Source organism: Perca fluviatilis, chromosome 7 (assembly GCF_010015445.1).
Source record: "Perca fluviatilis chromosome 7, GENO_Pfluv_1.0, whole genome shotgun sequence".
Lineage (NCBI taxonomy): Eukaryota > Metazoa > Chordata > Actinopteri > Perciformes > Percidae > Perca > Perca fluviatilis.
Window position 1 is genome coordinate 11651115 of NC_053118.1, and position 27162 is coordinate 11678276.

At 40.0% G+C, this 27162-nt stretch overlaps 1 protein-coding gene across 1 annotated transcript in view; it reads right to left on the minus strand.

The window, feature by feature from the left end:
- The window catches only part of LOC120562702 (zinc finger protein 236-like), a 57797-nt gene that overhangs the window by 13354 nt on the left and 17281 nt on the right, over positions 1–27162 (minus strand). The window contains exons 13-29 of the mRNA XM_039806554.1: positions 25296–25556; positions 23548–23780; positions 22330–22431; positions 19128–19270; positions 18817–18920; positions 15343–15494; positions 14662–14838; positions 13906–14215; positions 12623–12726; positions 11350–11793; positions 9800–9945; positions 8518–8740; positions 7807–7998; positions 6875–7033; positions 1400–1557; positions 1133–1252; positions 500–694 (exon numbers count right to left, since the gene is read on the minus strand). Of these exons, the coding sequence (XP_039662488.1) occupies positions 500–694; positions 1133–1252; positions 1400–1557; positions 6875–7033; positions 7807–7998; positions 8518–8740; positions 9800–9945; positions 11350–11793; positions 12623–12726; positions 13906–14215; positions 14662–14838; positions 15343–15494; positions 18817–18920; positions 19128–19270; positions 22330–22431; positions 23548–23780; positions 25296–25556 (3223 nt within the window). The remainder of the gene's footprint in view (positions 1–499; positions 695–1132; positions 1253–1399; positions 1558–6874; positions 7034–7806; positions 7999–8517; positions 8741–9799; positions 9946–11349; positions 11794–12622; positions 12727–13905; positions 14216–14661; positions 14839–15342; positions 15495–18816; positions 18921–19127; positions 19271–22329; positions 22432–23547; positions 23781–25295; positions 25557–27162) is intronic.

The following is a 27162-nucleotide window of genomic DNA, read 5'->3' on the forward strand; positions in this document are numbered from 1 at the left end:
TTTTTGAAAAATAAACCACATAAACCTATTCTGGTACAACCTCTAAATACAATTATGAACCTGAAAATTAGCATAATATGAGCACTTTGCATGTAATTAATGGAAAAAAATCATGCTGTGTGGCAGAGAGAGTGCTGTATTTCTGCTACTGAGTATAATTCTTTGACATTGTATGATATACAGTTATGCTCTAACGTACCATATGGTTTCTGGGTGTTTGATGTGTTTTGACGGAAGTCAGAGCAACTACTAGGGTCAAAGGTTATATGATGCCACTAATTAAAAATACAGATTTCTATGGGATGGAACATTATTGTAAACATTTGGGATAGCGTAAGTACACAACTAAAACATATTTGCAACATAGGTATAATCATTTTCAGACATTTTAATGCAGAAATATAACATATATTTAAATACAAATACGAGCTATATAAGCCATCAGTATTTTAAAAAACGTTTATCATCCGAGTACTACTGTTTTTACATGAGTTCTTACCTTCAGGTGTGTAGCTCTCTTAAAGGCCTTGTTACAGAGAGAGCAGACGTGGCAGCGGTCCTTGCCGTGAGCTTGTCTACAGTGCCGTCGCAGTGTGTTGGCATTCTGGCACACCTGATTACAGTAGTAACACTGGTTCCGATTATCAGCCTCCGTCTGGCCATCCTTCCCACCCTTATGGCCATCGTCAGTAATCTGAATCACATCACAACATATTTACCATTACTCACAAAAGCTCACACCTACACCAGTATTGTGAAAATATCTCATAATATTTTCCTTTTTTTGACATAGAGTACTTAAGCTTACAATACAGTGTTAGTTTATATAAGTCTTATATAAAAAATGTCTTAAAGTCCTAAACTCATGGTGCATATTTCAATTAAAAACTTTTTGAGTTGTGTTCTTTTATATCTTCCAGGCAGCCCCTGATTCCTATTCATTTTAATGATACAAAACCACTGGTAGACAGTTATTTGCTTGAGATAGGTACTCCTTCCCAGATTATCGTGTTGCCATTTTAAGCAATTTTACATTTAAAATCAATGTAAAATTTACTGCCAGCTCCGTTTGACAGTTCCTCCACTGGACATTTTAAATAGCACATATTACACATAAAACAAACACACTCACGTTGTATCCATTGTCAGATGCTCCGTTTGAAGATTGGGAATGGTGGCTGACCAGTATAACCTGCTGGCCTGAGCTGGCTGGCTGCCCTGGGTCATTCAGAACCGCAGGGAACGTCTGACCCTAAATATTAAAAGATACTCTGGTAAGGCAGCTGAAAAACTACATGTCTGCTTTGATCATCACACATGCTAAATGACATCACAGATTGTTCTAAAATCAGACATTGTTACAAAATACATTTTAAGCCAAGACAACTGTTTTTTTTACCTGTGTATTGAGGTTTAGAGTGACACCATCCAGCATACCCTGAGCATCTGCCAGTGTTAGTGTAACGCTGTCATCGCTGGCCACGCCTCCTGGTGACATCACTAGGCTCTGGGATGCAACAGTGTGTGACAGGGTGGTGCTAGTTGGCAGGCTGGAGACTGACAGGGGGGAGACAGACCTTAAAGTTAGGGTTTACAAGTTTTTAAGAGATTTCAACAACAGCCAGAGCCGTATTCTTTTTGTGGCAAATGTAGTAGAATGTATACAAACTGTATTTAAATAGGGACGATTATGTTCTTTATCACAGCTGTAATACAGTTCAAATAGCCCAACTATGCATGAGGGATCCACAGGAAATGATGCAGCGAATAATTCAGAGTTACTATTATTGAGTTATTGTAATTTTATCACATTAATAATCAGCCTAACTGTCTAACTGTCACTCTCTTACAGCTGTATTAGAGCTGTAATAAGTTACTGCCAATGCCAAAGTAACATTTTCTACTGCTGCTGCTTCACAATAAAAGCATTTAACTGGCTTGTATTGTGATGCAGCTGCATTTTTGACAGCTGATCAGATTTAAATATAGCAGGGAGTAATTAAACGAAGGCCACCGCTACGTGAAAGGCTGATCAAGGAGTGTTTGTTGCTCCAGGATTCTGGGATCTGTAATATTAAACAACGCTTGCTGTTACCACTGGTGTACCCAAATCAACCAAAACTGAAAACTAAAAGATTTATATAGAGCAAATATCAACCTCCCACGCTGCACTGAAACGGTTTCTACGGTTACAGGCCTGAATGTGAGTTGAACTTTGGAGCAGTGGATGCAGTATGTGGATTGTTGCGATGACTGCAAAATGTGTGCCTGTATTTGTTGAAGTGAATGCAACCAGCTGGCTAAAGCCCTTTTGGTGCTTTGCACCCTGACTAAAAATAATAACGACATATTCATTAGTTTGGTCACGGAGGAACTTCCGTTATATTATAACACCAGATATTTGATTTTTAGTAAAAAAAAATAAAAAAAAGAAGGCCAACACACAGTTTTTTCACTCAAAGCGCAGGTTGAAGCATTTTAACATACAGAGTGACTGGAATGCTTCAGTCTAATCAACAAAAGCAGAGATGCTCTGATGTCTCTGGAAGCGGTGGGGATGTTTTCCACTTGAGTTGAGAGGGGAGGGTAATGAAGGGAGAGATGAGACTAAAAAATTGGATTAAGCTTCAAGGTGACAAGCAAGGCAGTAAACAGAACAATCAGGAGCAAACTCTGCCAAAACAAATCATATTTGCTCACTTCACAGCACACAAGCCCTTTACTCTCTTATCACACATACACAATTATAAAGTGACAATATTTTACTTAGTTTTCAAACTCAAATGCACATCCTCTTCATACATTACAGTAAATGTACATTTGCAATTTATTTTATTTTCTAGCACTAAAAGATGACATGCAAAATAGATCTCAGGTCAGATTAAAATGAAGGACATGAAGATCAGTGAGTTTCATTTGTAGGCTTGTATGCCTGGGGAGGGGCAGTGGGGAGGGGATGCTTTTTGATCATGCACAACAAAACAATACATGCAATAATCAAATCCCCCTTTAAATAACATGGATGTAGTGCCAATCGGCCAGACATGCCTTATTTATGAACTTCAATATTCAATGAAAAATAATCTCAAAATGAAATAGCACAATGTGGTGGCAGCATAAAACACATCGCTTTCAAGCCCGGAGAGCAGAGTTCACTTTGCAGTGAAAACAAAATAATTTCACCCGGGAAACGGGTGTTCATTCCTCAGGTGTGTTTTAACGTTTAGATGTTTAGAATGTTTAGACGTTTTGGTGCCTAAACTTAACTGTCATCACCGCATGACGCTCACTAGTGGTGTGCGATAATGCAACATTTGGTATTGATCCGATACCAAGTAAATACAGGGCCAGTATCGCCGATACCAATACAATACAGATATTTTTTGATAAATTAGGTGGATGCATCATCAAATTGCTCAATCTGAACAAATTTTCATGTTTTGGGGATTTTTCCTTTGGATTATTAATAAATTAAAACCCAGGACAGAATTTTTTGCCTGGTGCCGCTGAGTCACGTGACGGTACAACATTCAAGAATTCAGCTGCCCGCATCATAACTCGAACCCCCTCCATCCACCACATCACTCCTGTCCTCCAACAGCTCCACTGGCTCCCGCTCCAGTTCCGTATCCAATTCAAAATCCACCTGTTTACATTCAAGGCCATCCACAACCTCACCACCCCCCCCCCACATTTGTCTGATCTCCTCCAGGTTCCCACTCCCTCGTGCTCCCTCAGATCCTCTTCCTCCATACACCTGTCTGTGCCCTCCGCCCGTCTCACCACCATGGGGAGCAGAGCATTCGGCCGCTCTGCTCCCAGTCTCTGGAATTCATTACCACCCCAACTCAGAAACATCGATTCATTCCCCCATTTCAAATTGCAACTCAAAACACATCTGTTTAAAACTGACTATTCCACTTGATGTCAATTGCTCTGCCTCTTTCTGTTGTTGTTTTATTCTTTATTTTTATTTATATTTTTTGCTAAATGTACATAAATGTCTTATGTATCCCTGTACGGTGTCCTTGAGTGCCGAGAAAAGCTCCTTTAAATAAAATGTATTATTATTAAACATCAAATCACAAGAGGGGGGAGGAGTAGCAAAGTGTGCCTGCTCTGCGCTGTGAAAGGAGCGGCACTTACACAGACACAGACAGCCAGGTCGCCTCTTTGATGAAACCGCAGCAGTGCATACTGGAGAGAAACTAAAACTAAAGTATCGATCTCATTACATTGGTATCGATATTTTGAATCGATCCGCCCACCACTAACGCTCATTTTTTTCTGGCTAAACTCCACTACGGTGGCCGCTGAAAGGGCCATCATCTGGCGGTGCCCGTACCCGGCTCACAGTCACCTATGGGCGGCTAAACAATTGCTGCTGGTAGCCGCCGTCCCGGAGCTCTGTAGCGGCTAAATAAAACCAGCAACTGCCGCTTGGATGTTATAGTTTTATGGCACTATTTATTCACGTTACAGCGCTTTACTTAATTTTAAATACTTCTATTTTAGGTATATGATATATGGTCTATGGTGAAGTAGCATTGATCACTTTGACAATACATTTTGTCCCCACCGGGGATAAAAAATAATTCAGCAGGGGCGACCTCTAGCTCACCAAGAGCGTCCGCCCCATGTTGGCCGAGTCCTGCAGCAGCGCAGGGTTCGAATCCGACCTGCTGCCCTTTGCTGCGTGTCATCCCCCATCTCTCTCCCCCTTTCATGTCTATCCACTTTCAAAAATAAAGACCAAAACCCCCCCCAAATAAATAAATAAATAAAATAATTCAGGAGAGGTAGGGATATGTAGACCAGAAAGGGTAAAATTCCACACATCCACCCTGGAAAACCTCACCATGGCTAGGACTGAATTTTGTCCACTATACAGTCCGTTTCGTGGTACAAAAGAAACAACTTTGTACACAGTTTAAACAGTGTGTTTGGCTGGTCTAAAGTATACTGCCAGACCCTCCTCCGCAGCGCTGTGGAGGAAGTAACAAACTAGCTTACTACTACAGTACAGTATTAACCTGGCGTTTCTTCCAAAGTAAAGAACATAGCTGACTTTTCCCTTGGGTCATGTAGCTTTACCCTCAGTCTTTTAGTATTTATATAATGTGTGTAGCAAGCACATACATATTTAAGACATGCAGGTTGTCACTAACTCTAACAGAAATAGCGTTAATAAACTAGCTAGCTAAAACTGTTGCTAGCTAGCTAAATCTGATCAAATCTGCTAGGAAAAGTAATTTAAGACAACAAAATTGACTGTTGCCGGCTAGAAATGAAAAGCTTGCTTTTCATTACTTCACTGTGTTAAATAGATAAAAATGACTACAAATTTTGAGTGGTAAACCTGCCACTGCCATTGTAAACAGCACATGTGGTATGCGAGAATGAAATGCTTAACATTTAAAATGTTGTCTTGTATCCTTTCTATTTGAAAGCTACAGATTATTGCTGTTGTGGTGATCTCTACTCTTTACTCTTCACCTGGTATAACTGACGGACAGAAAAGGCTTTGTTTTTCAGTCACATTTATAGAGCGAGAGAGTTCAGTCCGTAAACCAATGTGATCCATTGATTGATCCAAGAGGTGAGACTCGGCCTACGCAGTGTCTCATTCTTTATGTGTTGGCAATGATTGCAATGGCTTACAGCAGTATACACAAGAATCTCCCACTTGGTGTGCGTAATCATTCCATAAATGTAATTAGTTCTGCCCAAGTGGGTTATTGTGGTGATATTTGTGCCACAGCCAGCTGGATATATCCTTCTTTACTGCCATACTCTTGGCTTAAAGAGGTGGCCCAGAGTCAAGTGGTGTTATGAGTGAGTGGACAAGGTCACTAATGATGGCTTGATGCAGGTCAAAGATGGCTTTTATGTGCATTTATAACACTCACAGAGTGAAGTTGTGTGGAACACAGCTGACTGAAAGAGAGGGGCTGGTTTTTTAGTAGCCATGAATTTCTGATAGGGATGTTAATGATTACCCTTTTAACCGACACTAAACATTTTGACCAATTACCGACGGAAGCCCTGAAAACAAAAACAAGAATTTGTCTTAAGAAGATACACTATACTATTCTAAGGGAAGGGAGGTCAGCAGATGGTTACTAAATTCAAGTATAACTTTATTGCTATACCCCTGGGGATTAGCAGGATTCTCCAGGTACACACAGGCACATTTCACTCCCAATTACATTTCTATAAATAAAGGAGTGAGATGTATTCGCTTACTGTCACAAAGTTGTTCACTAATCATAGAGTCCGATTTGACTGAAGATAAACTGATGTCTGGCAAACTTGAGAGACAAGGGGGTGTTGACCTTTCATTGTATGTAAATGCATGGTAAAAGAATAGAAGCAGCAGAATAGGAGGGATGTTGCACATTTGACAGTGAGACAGGGATTAAGTTAAAAATAATAATAAAAAGCAGCCTGTAACAATTTTTTATAAAAGTGTTGTTGAAAAGGCGTACCATTTACAACTTGATTGTGGATTGGTAGTCTGCTAGACATTCTAGCTCAAGCACCTTATGTACTGGTTACCCTTTAAACATGCTTTTTGCCAAAATGTGTAAGAAAAATGTGCCCTGCCAATCCAGATCTTGCTGTTTAATATGATTAGTCAGTATGCCGACTAATCATATTAAACATGATATCTCCACAGAGTGAGTAGTGTTTGATTCAAGTTTACAATATAACCTTTCACTGTCCAACACAGAGGCACCCCTACAAGATAAGTTAAGTCTGAAAACATAGCTGTTTGTGAATATTCTGTATAATATTCGGTTTAACTTCTTTAGCGAGAAGATGCCCTTGTAGTCCCAAGATACAAAACACACATATCTAAACCAGTCCTAACCTGTCATTCCAGTGTTGGCGTGACTCTGAGGTAGGAGGTGTTCATTGGTGATAGTCAGGGTTGCGCTGGTGTTCTGGCTATTGAGTGGTGATGCCAGCCTGATGCTCCCATTCATCTCAGCACCATTAGTGTGGCTATGCTGGGGGAGCAGATCCTGACCTGCAACGGTATGGAAAAAAAGCAATTTTTAGTCCAGAATTCAAGAAATTAGCTTTTATTTTTCACAGTCATTCACATTTCACGCTCTTTTTTCATATATTAGGGTAGGGTAGCATGTAAAATATTTTGGTCTGTCAGGCATGGCAAGTTATACACAAATGTGGATTAGCTGAGAGTGACTAAAAAAAATCATGTCAGACATTTTTGCTTGGAACCCATGCACTGTGATCCATCTTTGATTCTTTTCCACTGCCTTTAATGCTGAGAGAGAGAAACACTGCACTGAATGTGGTGCAGCTTCAAGAGAAAGAAAAACTAAAAATAAGGCTTTGTATAACGATAGTTAGCTATTGCCTTAGTCTAAAGGATTTGGATCACAATACAGTAAATATGTCAGAATTCTGAATGAAAGACAGTCCAAGTTGTACCCAGATCTATCTTAACTCAAAAGTGACACAGTCACAACTGACCTTGACACTGTGGACACAACGGATACATGTATAGGAAAAAATTTGTTTGTGAAGAGGATGTATCACCCATAACCTGAGTGACTTCACATGAATCTAAGGGCTGAGTTATTATTACGTTTTTCCCTGAGTGAGGAAATCAATAAATGTGTTACAGATCCTTAAGGGGATTTTTATTTAATCTTTTGTTTTGTTATTGATCGTCTGTTTCTGCACTTGTGAACAAATAAGGTAACTGTTTACAGTATCCAGCTATGTATTTGTATGCTTTTTTTTAATGGACCTACATTGTAAAGTGGTCCATACCTGATATGGTGAGAGTAATCTCCTGAGTGTTTCCTGCTGCAGTGCTGGAACCAGAAGCTGAGGCCTGGGCCTGAACCTGGGCGAGGGCTTGAGTCAGGCTGGAATTGTTGATAGTCAGTGTGATCTCCTGACCGCTGGTGCCTCCGGTTACCAGCCCAGAGCTGCTTATGACATGGCTTAGGTCCTGAGAACCTGCAGAATCCACAGGAAAGCATTGATCACTTATTCAGCTCTTAGCCTCGCATTGCCAGACCTTCCTCCACAGCGCTGCGGAGGAGGGTCTGGCTAGTCCACACAGCATCCCTGGATGGGAGAAAAAAGTGCTCCGGTTTATTGGCATTTCTTTAAACCAATCACAATCGTCTTGGGCGGCGCCAGACGTAGCAACAGTGCCACTGCAAAATAGCTTGTTTTGGTGGAACATGTACGTTCAAAAGTTGTTTTAGTCGTGCAACAGAAAACTCAGATTGGACAGATTGTCTCGCTAGCTGTCTTGATTTACCCTGTAGAGTTCTGAGGAGCAGTTAACCATAGTCCTCAGAAATCGACCAGAGTTTAGCATGCCAACACAAAGACAGCGGAAGGTGATGGACAGCCAGCCGACAAACTACAGCACCTAACAATCCCGAAAATGAAACGCCGTCGATATAGACTATTCAGCTCATAACAGAGAGTGCCTGTTTTTTTCTCCCACGAGGCCGCCATACATACCTGTCGCATCCTGCTCAGAGAGGCTGACCTGAGCAGGTGTCATGGCGGAGGGTTGCAGGGCCAGGCTGGTCAGCGGGTGGATGACCACGTTGGCGGACACTGAGGGGTCAGTGGTGGACATTAGCTGGCTGCCAGAGTGGGAGACGAGGCCAGTGTCGACGCTCAGGGGTTGAGAGAGGAGACCGCCTTGTTGTAAAGTCTGCTGGAGGAGCGCATGGTCAATCTGGAAGAGAAAGCACTACTTCAGATGAAAGAAGAAAGGTAATGTTGAGGAGGGAAAGGAGAGTGAGACTTGTGGGAATGTATGATCAAAGCCTAAGCATGGTTGCTTTTTGAAAAAAAAAAAAAAAAAAAAAAGTTTCATTGTCAATGAAGAAAATTCCTCCTTTTGATACTTTTACTTTTCGACTCAAATCTGTGATATAAAATACATTGCAAGAATTAAGATGTAATTTAATTGTATTATGTATTTGGAAGGCTGGTTCTAATCTATTCTAGCAGGTAATGTGTAACATTTCTGAAAAGTAAACTTGTTATGAGTTTTGATGGAGGATATGAGGAACAACAGTATCTGAAATATACAAAAAAAATATGTGATTAATTACAGACAGTAACAATAATCTGGTAAGATTCTGGTTCAAAGAATATTAATGTACAAAAACCTTTCTGACTTGTAAACTATTTCTTTCTACAAATATTATGTAAGTATGAACCTGATGAATTGAATTTTTTTTTTAATTCTTTTTTTAAAGCGAGACCGTGTATTTTGAACATGCTATAAACAAGAAAATGTTTTATTCACCGTTTAGCATAATCATACATTATGTATGATAATGATAATATAATGGTAATATTATGCTAAAAAACACTTTATACAAACACATTATATGCTATAGTTTGTGTCTCTATAAATAAATTAATATTACATTATTGGCTCATGAGCCAGTAGACAGCATTGCAGTGAACTACAATGGATCTGATTTCTAACATATTAATGCTAATTTTAGGTTGGTGGTTTTGTCAGTGATGGCTCATACTCTCATATGTGAAGGTTTGGGTCATGAGACTTGAGTATTTTAGGAAATAAACTCATGACAAAGAGATTACTGCTCCTAATTGCTCCTCCATGTGATGCTTTTAAGATATTTGAATTCCTTTAATAAAAAAAAAGATGCTGCAAAGCACAGGCTCAATTTTCTCACAAAACTCAGCACAAGCCGTTCACTAAGAACTTGATTCATCATGACCAACAGAAAAAGGCTCAAATGAATTAACATGTAACCTGTAGCGTGATGTTGTTGATGTTGCTGGCGTCGATGCCAGAGATCTGGACGTTGGGGCACACCAGGCTGGCAGGCGTCAGCTGCAGGTGGATGCCGTCCAGCGTGGTCAGGCCATCTGGGAGAGACACCGTCAGGTCTCCTGCAGCTGCAACACACACACACACACACACACACACACACACACACACACACACACACACACACACACACACACACACACACACACACACACACACACACACACACACACACACACACACACACAGATATTTAACATTTTGGTTAAATACTTGACTTATTTTGTGAATGTCAGGCCTTAAATAAACTTTGTGGCTGCAGGACAGAAAGTATAGTTTTTTTTTTACAGCAGTTTTATCATCTGACATAAAAAATAAATACTGCATTTAATAGACAGGTTATGACAGGTAAAGAGGCATGAGGTTTTATTAACAAAATGCTGAAACTAAAACTTTAAATGGTACCAGACGAAGATGACCCTGGAGGCAGATACATAATGATACAGCTTATGTCAAAGGGCAGATGTAAAGGCATGACATAAGGTCCAATATATGCACTGCAAGGATTCTGAGCTACCAAAATGACCCTATGGTTTTTGCTGGAGCAAGACTACCCCCTGAAGTACTGAATATCTCATGAATCAAAAGACTGAGAGACAGCAAAGGAAAGGAAATGTTGCAATGTATTCAGTCTTTTCCCAAATGATAAAAGCATAGAGGTTTGCCTGCAGTGCACTGTGCACTTGTAAAAAATCTGGTGTGGTGAACTTGAAGAAGGAAGCAATGATTGGAAAACATTGTTGGCCACCTCCCCAAGTGTTACGCTCCAGGAGCTGTGTGGGGAAAGTCAACTCATGGCTGCAAACAGACTTCAGTATATTTAACTTAAATGAATTGGAGTGTTTTTTGGGGGGGGGTGAACAGCTATTTTGTATATATTTCTTTCTGTATTTGTTTATTTAAAATTAATGTTCAGTGTGTTTGTTTGTTTATGTATGCACCAACCACCAAGGCAAATTATTTTTAAGTACATACTTGGCAATAAACCTTTTTCTGATTCTGATTTAGAGCCTCAGCCACATCCTTCATCTTGTCCCGTGCAACTGCCAACTATTATCAACCCACCGACTGACACTAGAAATGATGATCCCTGCAGCAATTCAGTTCCACCGACAAATGTCGGTGCATTAATCATCAGCCTGACATTATGGTCAGAGTAGGTGCCGCACATCAATAAAATGTGTTGTTGTTGGGTCATTTATAACACCGCATAGTGACACCTTGGGATAATAAAATTCAGTGCCTCCATTTTACCGTCTTGTGTCATTTCATCCTCTCAAAATGATGCCTGCTGACCGTGGTCCGTTACAACTTTGAGGTAATAAAATCATTGCTCTGTAACAAACAGACTTGACTTCTTGCTACTCTGCATCAATCGCAGTAAAATATGCAAAATGTCCTTATGATCTACCGCTCTGTCTGATTAATTACACGCCATTTTTTGTTCCGTGTGACCCATCCATAATCCCTACCTGACATGGAGGCCGGCAGGATGGCCTGCCCCACCAGTCCCTGTTGCAGTAGATTCTGGTCAAACTGCCCTGTCAGGACTTGGTTGGCTGGGAGGTAAATATTGGGGTCAGAGTTGGACGTTTGTAGCAGACCCACAGGTTGAAGAGCCTCTGAAACGGCTGGCTGCTGCCCCTGGCCTGGTCCCACAGCCTGCCCAGTCCCTGGGTCTTGACCGTGACCGGCCTGAGCAGTAGATGAAGCAGACCGCTTGGATTTGCGGCTGTCGAGGCTTGGCCTGAAGTGGCACTGGATGTGGGTTTTGCGGTGGCCTGAAGTTCTGAAGCGGAGTTCACAGAAGGGACATTTGAAGGGCTTGGAGCCGGTGTGGAGGCGCATGTGCACCTTTAAGCTGCCCTTTGTAGAGAAGGAGGTGTTGCACATGTGACAGCTGAAGAGTTTCTGACCTGCAGAGACAGAGTAAGGAGAGTGAATAGGACTCTGTCACAACTCCAGGCTACACCAGCTTGTTGTCTCTTTTTGGTCACATATTTCAGAACTCCCTGTTCTTTGTGTATTATGGATCCGGTAGACCTTCCTCCGCAGCGATACGGAGGAGGTTCTGAAAGCGGAAGACAACGGACATCAGGCCGAAAATGCCATAAATTTCGGCACCAACGGAGCAATCCCAGGAAGTGGAAGGTCGCGGATATAGACTATGGATCTGGTAAGAAGGCAGTGATGTAACTGTCCTGATTGTAAATATCAAAAAGCTTTGGAATTACAAGGACAGCCCCAAAGGGTCTGCAACCAGGTCAGGAAGCTTTAAGCTTTTATTTGACTATGTAGCATATTTCACAAAATGTATAACCATTGCTTTAAGTAATCTAAACAGATCCCATCATATTGTCTGAGTTTGCCAGATCCTGTATCAAATCCCCTATCTTGTTTATGCACTTCTCCAAATACTACAATGCTCAAGAAATTCCACAACCACAAACAAAACAACTCCAACCTCAACTTGAATAAAGGGGCTGTACTCGATATTCAGAACATTAATATAGCAGTAAACAGCTATTTGTTATGTAAAGATACAGTGGAGTACCGGCGTCCTGAGCAGAGAATGAAGTCACGCTCCCTCTGAGTGGGTTGTAATCTGAGCTTCTCTGTTCTGTTTTGTGTGTGTTTAGTGCATGTAAGTGCCTTGTGCGTCGGCAGACGCAGCGGGCTGTGAGAGCAGTGTGAATATCGAGTACAGCACCTTTAAGCAATGATTTCTTGTAATAAAACTCTAACCTGTATGTGTCTTCACGTGGCAGTCCAGGGTAGATTTTACCGTAAAACTCTTCCCACATACATCACACTTGTAAGGCCTTTCTCCAGTATGGATCCGAATGTGCCTAGACATGGAAGCAAATCATCTTAGGTACATTTGGAAGAGCACAAGGGCAGATGAGAGATTTATAGTGGGTTAAAAAGACAGCAAGTGAGTGCAACTTCAGTTTGTTTGCATGAAAATATGGCATGAGTGCCATATTGTAATGGAAACAGCCGGCACAATAAAAAGCCTTGCCAGTGTTTACTGGTTACTGCCAAAGGGCACTCTTCCATCTCATGCCTTTAGTTCCCAGTGCTTTTATTACAGGAGCTTGCAAGAAATTGCAAATGCGCTCGGACTCCGAATATGAAAACTTAAATAATAAATGTGGCTCACTGGTGAGTATCTGACTTGTTCAGGAGAAGAAAGTGACTCTGCTATTTTATCTTTGAACTACCTGTCTACACCAGAAGTGGGAACGTGCTACGTATATACTTTAACATCATAACATAAGTTATGGATGTTTAAAAAACAAGTGACAATACAATATTTCTTCATCCAAACACAGAGTAACAGTGGAGACTCAGTTGTCTATGACATGGTCTTATTATTGTGCAACAAGCTAAATATTCCAAATTATATTTTTAATCAAATATACATTGTAATACATAGTTGGGTGAAAACATGTGTTTAAATTATGTTGACCAATCAGATTCTAGAGTGGCTAAGTAAAATCTGCTGGTTTAGTGATTATTACATATTATACATCTAACTAGAGTGCGGATCGGGCCGCATTTTTCTGTCCGAGTCCGGCCCGCGTCGAACAGGCATTAAGGTGTTTATGTCCGAGCCCGACACTGTTAAAATCTCTTTTATTTTTTTTCATACTAATGACACATGTACGTTTGTTTGTGTGGAAAGCCCGCTTTTATTAAGCAACTGTAGGAAGGCCTTTTGGAAAATGTCAACAGATGTGCGCATCAGCACACACAAGCGCACGTTAATAAGCTGTTATAATTTAAAATGTTCAACGCTTTATCGCGCTGATGTGACCGAGCCCGACCCAAACCCAAACATCATTTCTAAATATCTGTCTGAACCCGGACCGGCCCGTCGGGTCAACAATCTTTGCGCAGCATCGCTTACTGCACCTTTAAGCGATCGTATAGCAATGTACATATGTAGCGTAATCGTTGTATTCAATCTTTGCGTCAGCTGACATGTTTCTCCCAAAGGACGATAAAAGAGGCGTGATATTTACCTGACGAGGTCACTGGGCTTCTTGAAGCTCTTGGGGCAGAAATTGCAGCAGTTGGCGAACTTGGGTTCTGTTTCCAGTTCAACGGCCTTGTCTTTGATCTCGCTGATTCGATCCCTCTCCGCCGCCGACTGGGCGAGGATCCGCTCCGACACCGAGGCCTCCTCGCCAGGATCCTTTGCCAGCTCGGCCGCCTGCTCCTCGGTGAAGGTGATGATTTCCAAACCCCTCCTCTTTGACTTCTGCTCCCCGTCCTCGTCCTCTTCTTCTTCTTCATCCTCTTCATCAATGTCTTGACTTTCCAGACCTATAACTGGGAGAATCAGGGTCTATTACCATACCATTACTATGCGACTTTGGGTCTCGCTTCATGCTAGGCAACTCCAAATCGAGGCTGAAGATGTGTGCAAATTGAAACATTTTCAAGAGTAAAAATATGGAAATCATTTTCACAGACACACAGATGTTACTTGAAAGCTCAGATCTTTTAAACAGTGGTGTACAAACAGCGTCGAACCTTCTCTCCATTGATTCAAAGACAAAAATCAATCTGTTGGCACGCTGATAGAATGTATATTAGCATTTTCCCTTTCCTTTTCTTTTTAAAATCACACATTCTACGCAATTTTGTTTATGTTTTTAAACAGCCTTCCTATAATTTTGATTTTTGATTTTCTATGACCCTGTGCATAGTGTGTGCATACCCTGTGCGTAAGTGTCATGTAATGAAACAACCGAATGTTGTCTTGGCGTCCTTACTTTGTTCCTCCACCGCATGCTCCTTCTTCATGTGCTTTTTACACAGCAGGCTGGTCCTGAAGCTCTCGTCACAAATGGAGCATTTGAAAGACTTGATGTGGATGATCATGTGGCGGTTCAGGCTGCCATTGGTGGTGAATGAGGCGTCGCAAACATTACACTTAAAGGGCTTCACTCCTGTCAGCGAGAGATGACAGAGGCAGGGTTTCACATGGTGTCTGCAGGTTTCAGGGACTTCCATTTAAAAAACCTTTAGTAAGGTTTTACGTGAGAAATAATAAAAAAAAAATGTGGATACCTTTCTCATACTGCTTATTTACCTTATGTCCTTTGCTAAAAGTCATAAAAAAAACATGGGTATTTTGTTTTTTCCCATTTTTTTCCACATATCTTGAACTGCACAGCACACAGCAATGATTGATGCGGGAGTCAATGGTGTAGCTGTGGCTCCAAGTTTCATTCAAAACCTTTTTTAATTTGTAACCGTGGTGTGAAGGAAATGCATGACCTGGCTTTGGGAGATAAGGTTATACCATTTTTAATCACAAAGTACCACTCGGATTTTAAGCCTTTGAATACTCCAATTGAAATGTGGAATATGATATATTTAATAGTGTGCATGGCCTTTAAAGACTTTCAGTTTGGAAAATCTAATTAATATTCTTTTCTCAGCGAGCTCACCTGTGTGTGTATTGAGGTGGGACTTCAGCACTCCGGCTGATACAAAAGCTCGTCCACAGAGATGACATCTGTATGGTTTCTCCCCCGTGTGGGAGCGCACGTGCTGCTTCAGATGGCTTGACTTTTTGAAGCCCTTACTACACCAACTGCACCTGAAGAGGCAAAATAATTGTTGCTGTCATTTACAGTACCACTCAGAAAAGAATTTGATGATAAACTGCCAGACTAAATAGTCACGTAACATATAACACATTGGGCTGATGGTGGGCATGGTTTATTTTTAATGGAGAAAGAGAAGTTGTCCTGACAAGGAGGTACACTATTCACCTTCTTTCCAGTTTTTTTTCAATGTCAAATCACTTTATCTGTTCAGCAGGTTTTAAATATTCTAAAGAGGATAGAGTAACACAGCATGCATACTCTATATGTGTGTGTTAATCAAATGTCAGTATGTTTCCATCATAATTTTCAAACAAATCTGCATTCTTCAAGATTACGTAACAGCCCACAAACCAAGAGGGACACTTCTTATATGCAATATTATATTAAGAGACTTATTTTGGTAACACTTTACTTGAAGGTATGGACATAAACGTGACATGACACTGTCATAACTATGACATGACGCTGTCATGAACGTGTCATAAACGTTTATGACTTCTGTTATTAAGTGTCAATCGTTTTTTGTCATGACAAGTTGACATAGTTTGGGGTGTCTTGATTATGACAACTTGACATTAATCAAAGTGACATTACAAGAAGTTGTCTTGGTCATGACAAGTTCACATTAAATTAGTTTGGGATGTCTTTTTAATGAAAACTTGACATTAACTAGGATGACATTACCAGAAGATGTATTTGTCATGACAACTTGACATAATGTCATCCTGATTAATGTCAAGATGTCTTAATAAGGACATTTAATGTCAAGTTGTCATGACAAATACATATTCTGGTAATGTCATCCTGGTTAATGTCAAGTTGTCATTACAAAGACATCCCAAACTAATTTAATGTCAACTTGTCATGACCAACTGAACTTCTGGTAATGTCACTTTGATTAATGTAAAGTCGTCATAATCATGACAAATTTAATGTCAACTTGTCATGACCAAGACAATTTCTGGTAATGTCACTTTGATTAATGTCAACTTGTCATAATCAAGACAACCCAAACAATGTCAACTTGTCATGACAAAAACCGAATGACACTTAATAACAGTCAAACGTTTATGACTTGTTTATAACGTTTATGACACGTTCATGACAGTGTCAGGTCATGGTTATGACTGATGGTGAGTGTGATGTCACGATTATGTCGATACCTTCAAGTAAAGTGTTACCCTTATTTTATACTGACTTTTTATATTTAACCAAACTACACTAATGACCGGTTCACCTCTTTGTCAACCCGAAACAAAAGAACATTGAATACTCAGGAGGCTGGCAATCATCTTAAACACCAGCGCCTTTTGCTGCCAAGTGTCCAATGTCCCCAAATTAGCTGGCAGTTTAAGGTTTTGTGTGTTGTTTATTTGTTGCATGGGTAGGTATCGGCAATTGTTAATTATGCTGCGATGTTCGGAAACATTTTGGGCTGAAGCTTCAGTTGAAGTGTCTGATTCAGCACTGTCTTGTTCCACTTGATGACCAAATTAGATATTAGAAACTAGGGACGCACAGATTATATCAGTGCGTCGGTATCGCCAAATATCGGTATCGGGACTTTTTCAGTCCCGATAGCGATATTTGGGCTTTGGGTATCAACCGAAACCAAGTACCTATCGGATACCAGTGTTTAATTAATAAGCTGTTTGTTGTGTCTAAGTGACTGAGATTATTCTTTTACGTGTAAGGCAACATCAAGCTTTACTTAAACATTGCTTTTCTAACTTTGTAAAACAAAATAACTACGTAGATTTAAATGTATTGAATTGTTATTTATTATTGAAAAAAAAAAAATTGTGCACCAGCAACTTGGTAAAAATCTTCAAAATTAACAGGGACAACAATTCAAGTGTAAACCTTTTAAATGCAGCAACGCATTAGTCACATTTTAAACAGGAATTCCAAATTCCAGTATATAGTGTATGTAGTATATAAACATAGAAATGAATTAAATAGATAGGTCCCATTCTTACAGATACAGTACCTAATCCAGCTATTTGATTCAGTATTGGCCCAATATCCGATACCATTAGAAACCAGACTTATTTGTTTCTCCTCATAAGTCAGATATAAGTGATATCATAGGCTTACACTCTTTTCTAACTTGTGTGTCTCTGTATATGTGTTTTCTTCCTGTGAACTTTTAACCCTGTTTACCATCCACCCTCACTAGACCTGCCCTAAATATAAAGCTGATGTCAGGGAGGAAAACAGTGTAGTTTTTGCTGTTCCTCTCACTCAGTTTCTACTTTTCACAAAGTTGTTAAAAGGTTGTTGGCAGGTCTGATATATAGATGGAACAGTGATTACAACATATTGAGGAGATGCCTTTGATACCTGGGCAACCGTGAGTGTATCTCTGGGGCATGTCTAGAAATGTTTTTTGCTTTATCTGGGGAAAAGTTTTAAATGAAAGATGCTGATAACAAAGGCAGGCAAAGTTATTAAAGGCAGTCATTGTGAGTGCTGTAAACAACGGCTATTATTTCCCCGGGCTCAGTATTAAGGTGATGCCTATCATTAATCTGCTTTAAGCCCTGGAAAAGATTTGTTTGGATATTGCAGAGCTCACGAACAAAATGCAAACACTGAGGGGAACCTAAAAGCCAGCAAACCGACAAACAGAAAGAAAATGACTCAGCCCTCTGGTGCATCTCACGATAACTGGTAAGAGTTCATTAAAGCAATATTAAAAAAACATGGGTAAAAACTTCTTGAAGTACCGTATTGGTCCAACTATAAGATGACCCTGATTATAAAACAACCCCCCCCCCTTTTTCAAGACAAATTTTTGGAGAAAATACCAAATATTGTTTTCATAAAGAAAATTATTTTATTTGAAAATAATTCTAATAAACACAAGGTAGGCTGTTGTTTTTAACACCTTTAAAAGAAAATATTATTTTCATATCTTTTTAGATGAAAGTGTCGCATTTAAATTAAAGGACAATTCCGGCGCAAAATGAACCTAGGGGTATGTGTACCGAGTCAAATGTTTTTTCAACCAGCTGTTTGTAACATTAAAATAAATAAAAACTTCTATTTAACTAACTAACTTCTTATTTTCGGACCAATTCAGTGCTTGTGCATACCTGTCCAAGTCTCTGTATTTAGATCCTGTTTAGACCTGCTATGACACTGCAATTACTCTTGACCGGACGGACTCTCTCACACACACACACACACACACACACACACACACACACACACACACACACACACACACACACACACACACACACACACACACAAAAACACACACATACACACACACACAAAAAAAACTTTTTTTTAACACGAAATAACCTGTAGGCTCTCTTGCAGTTGTCCTCGCTGTCTTCCTGGTAGTCCTGTGTTTCAGTGGTCAGTTGAAGCTCATCCTGACTGCTCTGCTGAAGAAGCCCATTTGTCTAGATTAAAAAAGACAAATCATCAACATGTACTCACCTTTATGCAGATAGAAATACATTTACAAGGACATTATTAGTTTCAAGTGTCTTCTGTTTGATTGATTTCACTCTCATGTCCTGCAATAAATCAGCGTTCTAAATCTGAGCATTAAAGTCCAAGTGCGGGTAGGAGAGGGCTAAGGGCACACGTGGAGGCCCAGGACTCACCACCTCAGCACTGGAAACATGGAGCAGATTCGGGGGGTGATAGCTGGAAGACAGGGCTTGAGACTCCAGGGTGCTGGAATCCTGCAGCTGCTGGACGGTGGAGAACTGAGACTGATTGTAGCTCGATTCAGTGATGGTGAAGCCTGAAGGGAGCCAACAGAGAACAATCAGTATCTTGAGTTATTGATCAGATTAAAAGGCACTAGCATTGGCTGACTAAACTGCTGGCTCTATAAGAAATTTAAAAAAAATTAAATCGTTCAACAGTTTTTGGCTAATACACTTTGCAATGATACATTTATAAATGCTAGATACTATAATGCAGTATTGTAAGCAATGGAAACATTGAGAATAGAAACATCCAGCCTTAAAGAGGCAGAATGCCTGATGCCACAGCATTTCACAGCAAAAGTGGAACTACAACTCAGCACAAAAGCAGTTAATAAGTCAATAAAGCACAAATATTGCTCTCAGCAAAAATAATAATTGCAAACTATGAAATCTAGGTGCGCATTTGTGTTAATCCAACTTCCGCACAACTTAGCTCGCCAGCAGGGAGAATGGCTTTTATTGATTTGAAATGATTCATTGAAACTGCTAGCAATCATTGCTGACCAGCCAATGGATTACATCCTGCAGCAGAAAGATGTTAGATGATGTACAGCCTTGAGTCAAAGTTATTGTTAGAAATCTGTGCGTAAACTGCCTACAAAAAAAAATAATTGGAAAGACCGGTGAAAAGAGAGCATTTAACTGTTGCTTCAGTGTTACTGTAACCTAACAGTGTGTTCACATATTGTCAGTCAGCAATGTGATTGATACTGTAGCACAGTGTTGGAATGTAAACTAAGTACATACAAATTTGAGATGCTTGTCCTTTATATTTCTTTTCATGCTACTTTCTACTTCTACTCCGCTACATTTCAGAGAGAAATATTGTACTTTTGACTCCATTGACAGCTTTAGTTACACCTGTTTTCAGGTGTATCAATGATGGTCTGCTTTTTATTTATTGAAAGGTCCCATGGCATGAAAATTTCACTTTATGAGGTTTTTTAACATTAATATGCGTTCCCCCAGCCTGCCTAACGAGCAAAGTGGCAGTTGGTCAAGGCCACACCCCCCCCCTCTCCTCCTCAATAGCTCCAGACACAGAAATGGCACATACTAAGGAAAGCTCATTGTGGGACTGGCTCTAGTGGCTGTAATTCTGCACCAAGGCTGAATTTCAGGAAACAGACTTCAGATACAGTATTAGATTAGAGTATTAGACATTGATTGTATTCATATATTGTTTTTATATAGTGCTCGTTTTTTATTTTATTTTTTATTTAGTAGCTAGGTGGGCTTCTGAGCCACACTAATGTTATCTTGGAGTATGGGTGGGTTTGGGTGTAAGTGTTATATTATTGTAGCAGTATATTGTGCATAGTGCTGTCTGCTGTGAGCTATCTGATTTGTGTATCGCTTGTTATTTTTTATTGTGCACGCATGGGCATAAAGTTATTACATTACATTAATGTGGCAGACGACAAATTACAATAAATGTATTCAAGCCACGCGCAGTCAAATAAGTTATCCATCTAAGGGCTCATTTATGTGTTGAGAATATCTGTGTTTAAATATTCAGTTGATATCTAACTGAAAGGCTGTTTCTATCTCAATGAAATTTTAAAATCTGTTTTCAACCATTCAAAGCTACGACTTCAAATTTCAAACGCGCATTGTGCAATCATCTGAAAAATTCAGAACAAAAGTAACTCCTGCTTAACCCACAAAAGGAAAACAGTCCAAAGTTCCTTTTTGCTATTTTTAACATGTTAGCAGTTTGGCGGTCTGAGAGTTCGCTATTCATAGGCGGTGTCCGAAATTCCATACTGACATGCTAGTTAGTAGGCTGAAACAGTATGTGAGATGTTTTAGTATGTCCGAAACCAATAGTGTGCGAATTTGCATACTATTTCTGGTAAAATATTACAGTATGCTATACTGGACACTACGCTGTCATAAATATCCCACAATGCAATGCGGTAGTAACGACAACATTCATAACAGACAAATGGACAGAAACCAAGGAGCTCTGTAACGTCAATAACGCTCTAATTTACATTTCTAAAAATTTTAATTTCTAGTTATTCAACTCTCAGTAATATAAGCAGTGTCTGGCGAAGCCGCTAGAGCGGAGTTTGGCAGGGGTTACCATGGTTACGTGTCGTCAACGTATCGTGAAAGAAACAAATCGGGACAAAAGGATATGGTCCCGGCCCTAATAATAATGCTTTACACATGGCAGTGGTGTACTGGGGGTTAAATAGGAATAGGTGCTTAAGAGTCCTCTTGCCCAGGCACATTTGATGGGCCTCGGGGCCATGTGGTCCTCATCCCAAAAATGATGAAATTCCAGGTCTGTTCTGGACAGATAAAAAGGTTGTAGTGCCTCCTGAGAGAATGGAAAAGGTAGATCTGCCCACCATTATGATTCCCCAGAATTCAGGCTGCCAACAACAATCAGTAGGCATGGTGCAAACTGGTTGAGTTATTTGGTGGAAGTAAAGTAGCAACCATATGTTTGAGAACACTACACTGGACTAAGAGTTATACAATGGAGAGTGAAGAAAGTGAGCAGACAGTACATGTGCCATCTGTGAAAGTGTCTTGTATCTCTCTACGACTGAATTAACTGTTGTTTGAATTGTTGCGAGTCTGGCTTTTCCCCCAAAGCCAACAGCTGCTGTCTCCTCTGACAGACGACACAGTTTATTCTATCATTAAGGTTTCTGTTTGATTTATTTCTTTTTAACGATAATCCAAAGTGAAAAATGTTATTACCAAGGTGAATTTCTTGAGGCCAACATTTGCACACAGCGCAATAATTTAACTCTTACAGCCGAAAACACTGCAGGGCAATTACTGAAACGATAAGTGACTCGCTACAGCTCATTATTACTAATAATCAATACATTTTCAATCAGAAACAGCCACTATTACACATATTGTATTATTATAACTGTGTTTAATGCATAACTTGAAGGAACTGACAGGATCATATTTTACTTAAATTAGATTATTTCGCATGACAAGTAAACTGATTGATTGATTGACACTCAATAGTGTATTTTCATACATTACGGACATAATAGTTTGAAAATGGAAAAGCCTACGTGAGTGAAATGGGTGAGACAGAAGGTGTGTGTGTTTGTACCTTGCGTTAGAGCTTGCTGGTCAAAAGCAGGCTGAGGAAGTGCTGGTGACTCAAACTGGCTGATATTCTGAGGCAAAGCATGCTGGGTAGTCACATATGAGTCTGTCGCCACAGAGAAAGAGATGCATTGAGATTACAATGAGATTAGTTTGATACTCACAAAGACAAAGATGGATGGAGAGGACAACTTGACTGTTCTGCATCTAGTTCAGGTTTAAAAAAAAAGTACTGTGGACTTAAAGTGAAACTGTTCTGGTCTTGTTGTTATTTTTGTCTCCATCTTTGTTGGTGTTTGCCCACTGCACCTCCACGGGTCACTTATCCATATAAACAGTTTCTTGTGTGTACAAAGAATTGCTTATATTAACTACAGATTAGGTGTAGCTTACTGCTGTAGGTGCTGATTTTGGGAACAATATGAAAATACTACATTCTATGGACTTGTCGAACTCCTTTAAACCTTTGTATGGAGGATAAATTACAGTCTACGCATTAAAATGTAATCAAATATAGATAGCTGAGGTCAGGAGTACTGAACCTGACCACAAGACATGCATTTTTAAACTGAGGTAGTTTAAGAAAAGCCAATTCTAAACTGGAAACAAAAAGTGAATTGTGGAAAAGTTTTCAGTGATCTGCTTGTTTCTGAAGGACAGTGATGAGCTCTATTTTCAGAGACCGGGTCCTGGTCTTTGGAGATGGATTAGAGCCATGCCATGCTATTACTCTCCTTAAAGTGCTGAAGCTCCACTGAAAAGTAGAGTATTCAGTCATATTTTTCGGGGACTGGAGTGTTATAGTGTATACTGAACACACTGACAGATAGACCATGGAGAGGTTGATCATGCTGCAGAGTGGATTGAGAGGTTTCCATTGTCTGACACTTTTTTCAAAAGCCAGAAATTATCATTGCAACAAAATCGCAACATATTTTTGTCCAATTTCTTTCTTTCTTTTTGACATAAAAAAATGTGTTTACGTTTCAATAAGTTTGCATCTCTGTGGTAATGTGTGTCTCTTTGTCATCGTTTTCTGTCTCCTCACAGTCATTTTGCACCCATTTGTAGTCCTTTTGTGTCTCTTTAGAGACATTTGTTTGACTTTCCAACAAAGAAATCTAAACAGTTCATCCATACAGACGATCTGGTCTAGGGACCCTGGCCCTATACCTGGCAGGCCTGTTCAGTAATCCATCTATGATGTGACACTGCAGCTTACCTTCTCCTTGTACAAGGGGTTGGTCAGTCAGCGGTGCCTCCAATGTCACTTGTTGACTTCCATTCACAACCTCTGTCTGGCCCAGTCCCAGCATACTTTGCTGCTCTGCAGAGGTAGCAGATGGTTGCTGGAGGGAATCTCCCTCTATTTCCACCTGCATATCATGGGCCACAGTGCCCCCTCCTAACGGGTCATCTGTTGACTGGGGCTGCAGCTGCTGGGCCAGCTCATACCTGGTATGGTTTGAACAAGAAAGACAGGACTTAGATTTTATATATTAGTGTGTAATTAGAGCTGGGCGATATGGAGAAAATCCAAAATCACGATATTGTTGACCAAATACATCCATGTCAATATTGCGGCGAGATTGTAGGGTTGACTTTCAAAAAACATTTACACAATGCGATTTTTTATAAATAATCATCAGTAATGTGGATATAATGACTAAGTGGGTAAAGGATAGGGCTGCACAACATATGCTACTTTTTAAATCATTATTGCAATATCAACTGCTGCAATAAACACATCGCGAAAGGCTGCGAAAGACACTCAGAGAGCTAAATGTTAGTCATTCTTTCGTGTCATGTCTTCTATATTCAATTCAATGTTCAATTTGTTCAATAAAATAATGTTGGAAATTATTTCCTTTCATTTGTTTTAAATTCAACAAGCAATTTGTTGTGTTTTAGCAGAATACTGAAAGCAGCAGAAATGCAGAACTGAGTACACTATAATATCTGTTTATTTATCGCAAGTGATATCGTTATCGCGATAACAGCTAGAACACTCTGGTGAATTCAGAAAACAACATCACTTTATTATAATGCAGACTTTAAAGGAACATGCCGATTTATTGGGAATTTAGCTTATTCACCCTAACCCCCAGAGTTAGACAAGTCAGGTCATCTCCGTGCGTGCTGTAAGGCTGTCTGACGGCTCCAGCGGCATCAGCCCATCACAGAACATGCAGGTGAATGGTTCCAGTAATCCTACTGTTCCGAATAAGTGACAAAATAACAGCATGTTCCTATTTACATGTTGTGATTTGTAGAGTGACAGCGTGTACAAAAAACAACGTAACATGAGACACAGCCGTCTTCTAACCGTAAACAAACCGGGAACTATATTCTCAGGCGGAAGAATATAGTACTTGGGCGGAGTGATATGCTCGCAGCAAGCCTGTCTGAGAATATAGTTCCCAGTTTGTTTACTGTTAGAAGATGGCTGTGTCTCATGTTACGTTGTTTTTTTAACACGCTGTGACTATACAAATCACAACATGTAAATAGGAACATGTTGGCGTTATTTTGTCACTTTTGTCACAATTCGGAGCAGTAGGCTAGTTGGAACCAGTTACCTGCAGGATCTGTGCTGGGCTAAGCTAATGCTGGAGGTGTCAGACAGCGTTACAGCACGCACGGAGATGAGAAGGGTATGTATCAACTTGTCTAACTCTGGGGGTTACAGTGAATAAGCTAAATTCCCAATAAGTCGGCGTGTTCCTTTAAAACCAGGAAAATACAACACTTGTGTCATATCAGGATATAATGATATCCAAAAATTTAAGACAATATCTATTCTCATATATCAATGTCGATATAATATCCATATATTTCCCAGCCCTATGTGTAATTATTTTTTTTGACTTCCTTGTCACTACCTGTCTTATGCTCCTAAGTACATGACAAAAAGTTTACAAAAAAACAAACGAACGCAGACACGAACAAACGCGCTGACAAAGCCCAGACCTGTGTGTCTTCATGTGCTTCCTGCAGTTGGGCGATGACTTGAAGGTCTTCTGGCAGTAGGGGCACATGTAAGGTCGCAGGTCACTGTGGGTGGTCATGTGGCGTCGCAGGCTGCCGCTGGTGGTGAACGTGGTGTCGCACATCAGACACTTGTAAGCTTTGAGGCCTGAGTGGGTCCTGATGTGAGCCTTGAGGACTCCCGAGGAGGCGAAACCCCGACTGCACTGCAAACACTTGTAGGGCCTTTCTCCTGTATGAGACCTGGGATGATAAAAGGATAGCAACACTAAGCTAGTTAGACATGAAACTGCAGTTTCAGTATTTAGTTTTGAGTGGGACACAATGAGTAATGATGTAGCTTAAAATGCTACTGACAAATCATGACATTTCCAAGTTATATAAAATGGTGGTAATATTATGTACTGAAAACATACTATTTTATCCCAATGAGGATAATCAAAAGGAACAGAAAACGTTGTTACGTCTTCGGAGCAAGGTGGAAAGTTACTATGCATGGTTTGAAGCGAACAATTTATTACTTGGCCAATTTGAAACATATTCCCTGGCTTTTTATTAAAGTTGCAGTTCCAGGTTAATAAGTCAATCAAGGGAACTGTCACAGATATGGATAGGACAGATATGGATCCTTGTTTGAGATGCAAGCCATTAATCTCAATCTGCTACCAACAAAGGTGAATGGAGAGGCGCAGCAATCTGAAGGCACTGCAGGGTTGACAGTGCCAATATTTAGATTAACCTCTCAATATTGAAAGGAAGACAAATGATGGAGGGTTTTCATAACGTAAATGCTAGAAAATTCAACAGAGATACATAGGTCAGAGCTGAGTTATTAGGCTATTTATCATTCTCGTGCTACTGTTTAAATATTCAGTTGTATTCATGACTGACAGAGGTATTTCAAAGATAGTTTAAAAAAACACCTTGTAAAAACAGTTTTATGTCAGGTATTGAAAAGAGCCAGTGATGTTAAGGTAGATGTCTCTAAGCGACCTTTAATTGCAGTATTAGATTTGCAATAATGGGAATAAGAGTATATGAATAGGTTGATTTGACGATTACTGTGTAATGGGAAATTGGGGTTGTTCTTGCCTGGAAAATGCGGAACACCACCCTGCTGCTTCTCCTCTATCCATCTGCTAACTACTCTTTTTTCTCACCCTCTTCTGTCTCACATTTAATTTCATCCCACCTTGGTTATTTTTAACACATCAAACTCATTCCAGAAAAAAAACTTTTCTACACTACACACTATTCTCGGTAGTTCTCTGACTGGATTATTTAGGCTTAGTTTCTAAGAACCATTTAGAACTGATTCTGATGATTCTCCATGAATCTCCCAATAGTACAGATGAATCCATTCTCTGTTAAACATCGATGGAGAGAGACTCCATAATGGTAAACTTCCCATCTCTAGGCCAAATATTCTAGGAGAAATTTTGGCCTGGGAAAAGTGAAGGATGAAAAGGTCTCATCACAATCAGTAGGGTTCATCCTCTGGGGACAATAAATAACCACAAAAACAGGGGTTGGCAATCATTCTTTTGACTTGTTTAAGTCCTACTTGTAAAACAGCACCAGTAGTTGTTGGTTATGTCCCTCTTTGGTGGCCCCACTGATATGTGGTGTTTCCCAAGGCTATATCCTTGGGCCACTTTTATTCTCTGTGTAAATGCTTCCACAAAGTCATATAGCTAACACAACATTCAATACCACTGTGTGGAAAAAGACACCATCCTCTATCACCTCGTATCTTGTCTCTCAGGAAAAATATTCCATTCAATACTGTATATGAAGAAAGTGCATCAACTATCAGCACATTCATCAGAAAATACTTGTATTGACCCTC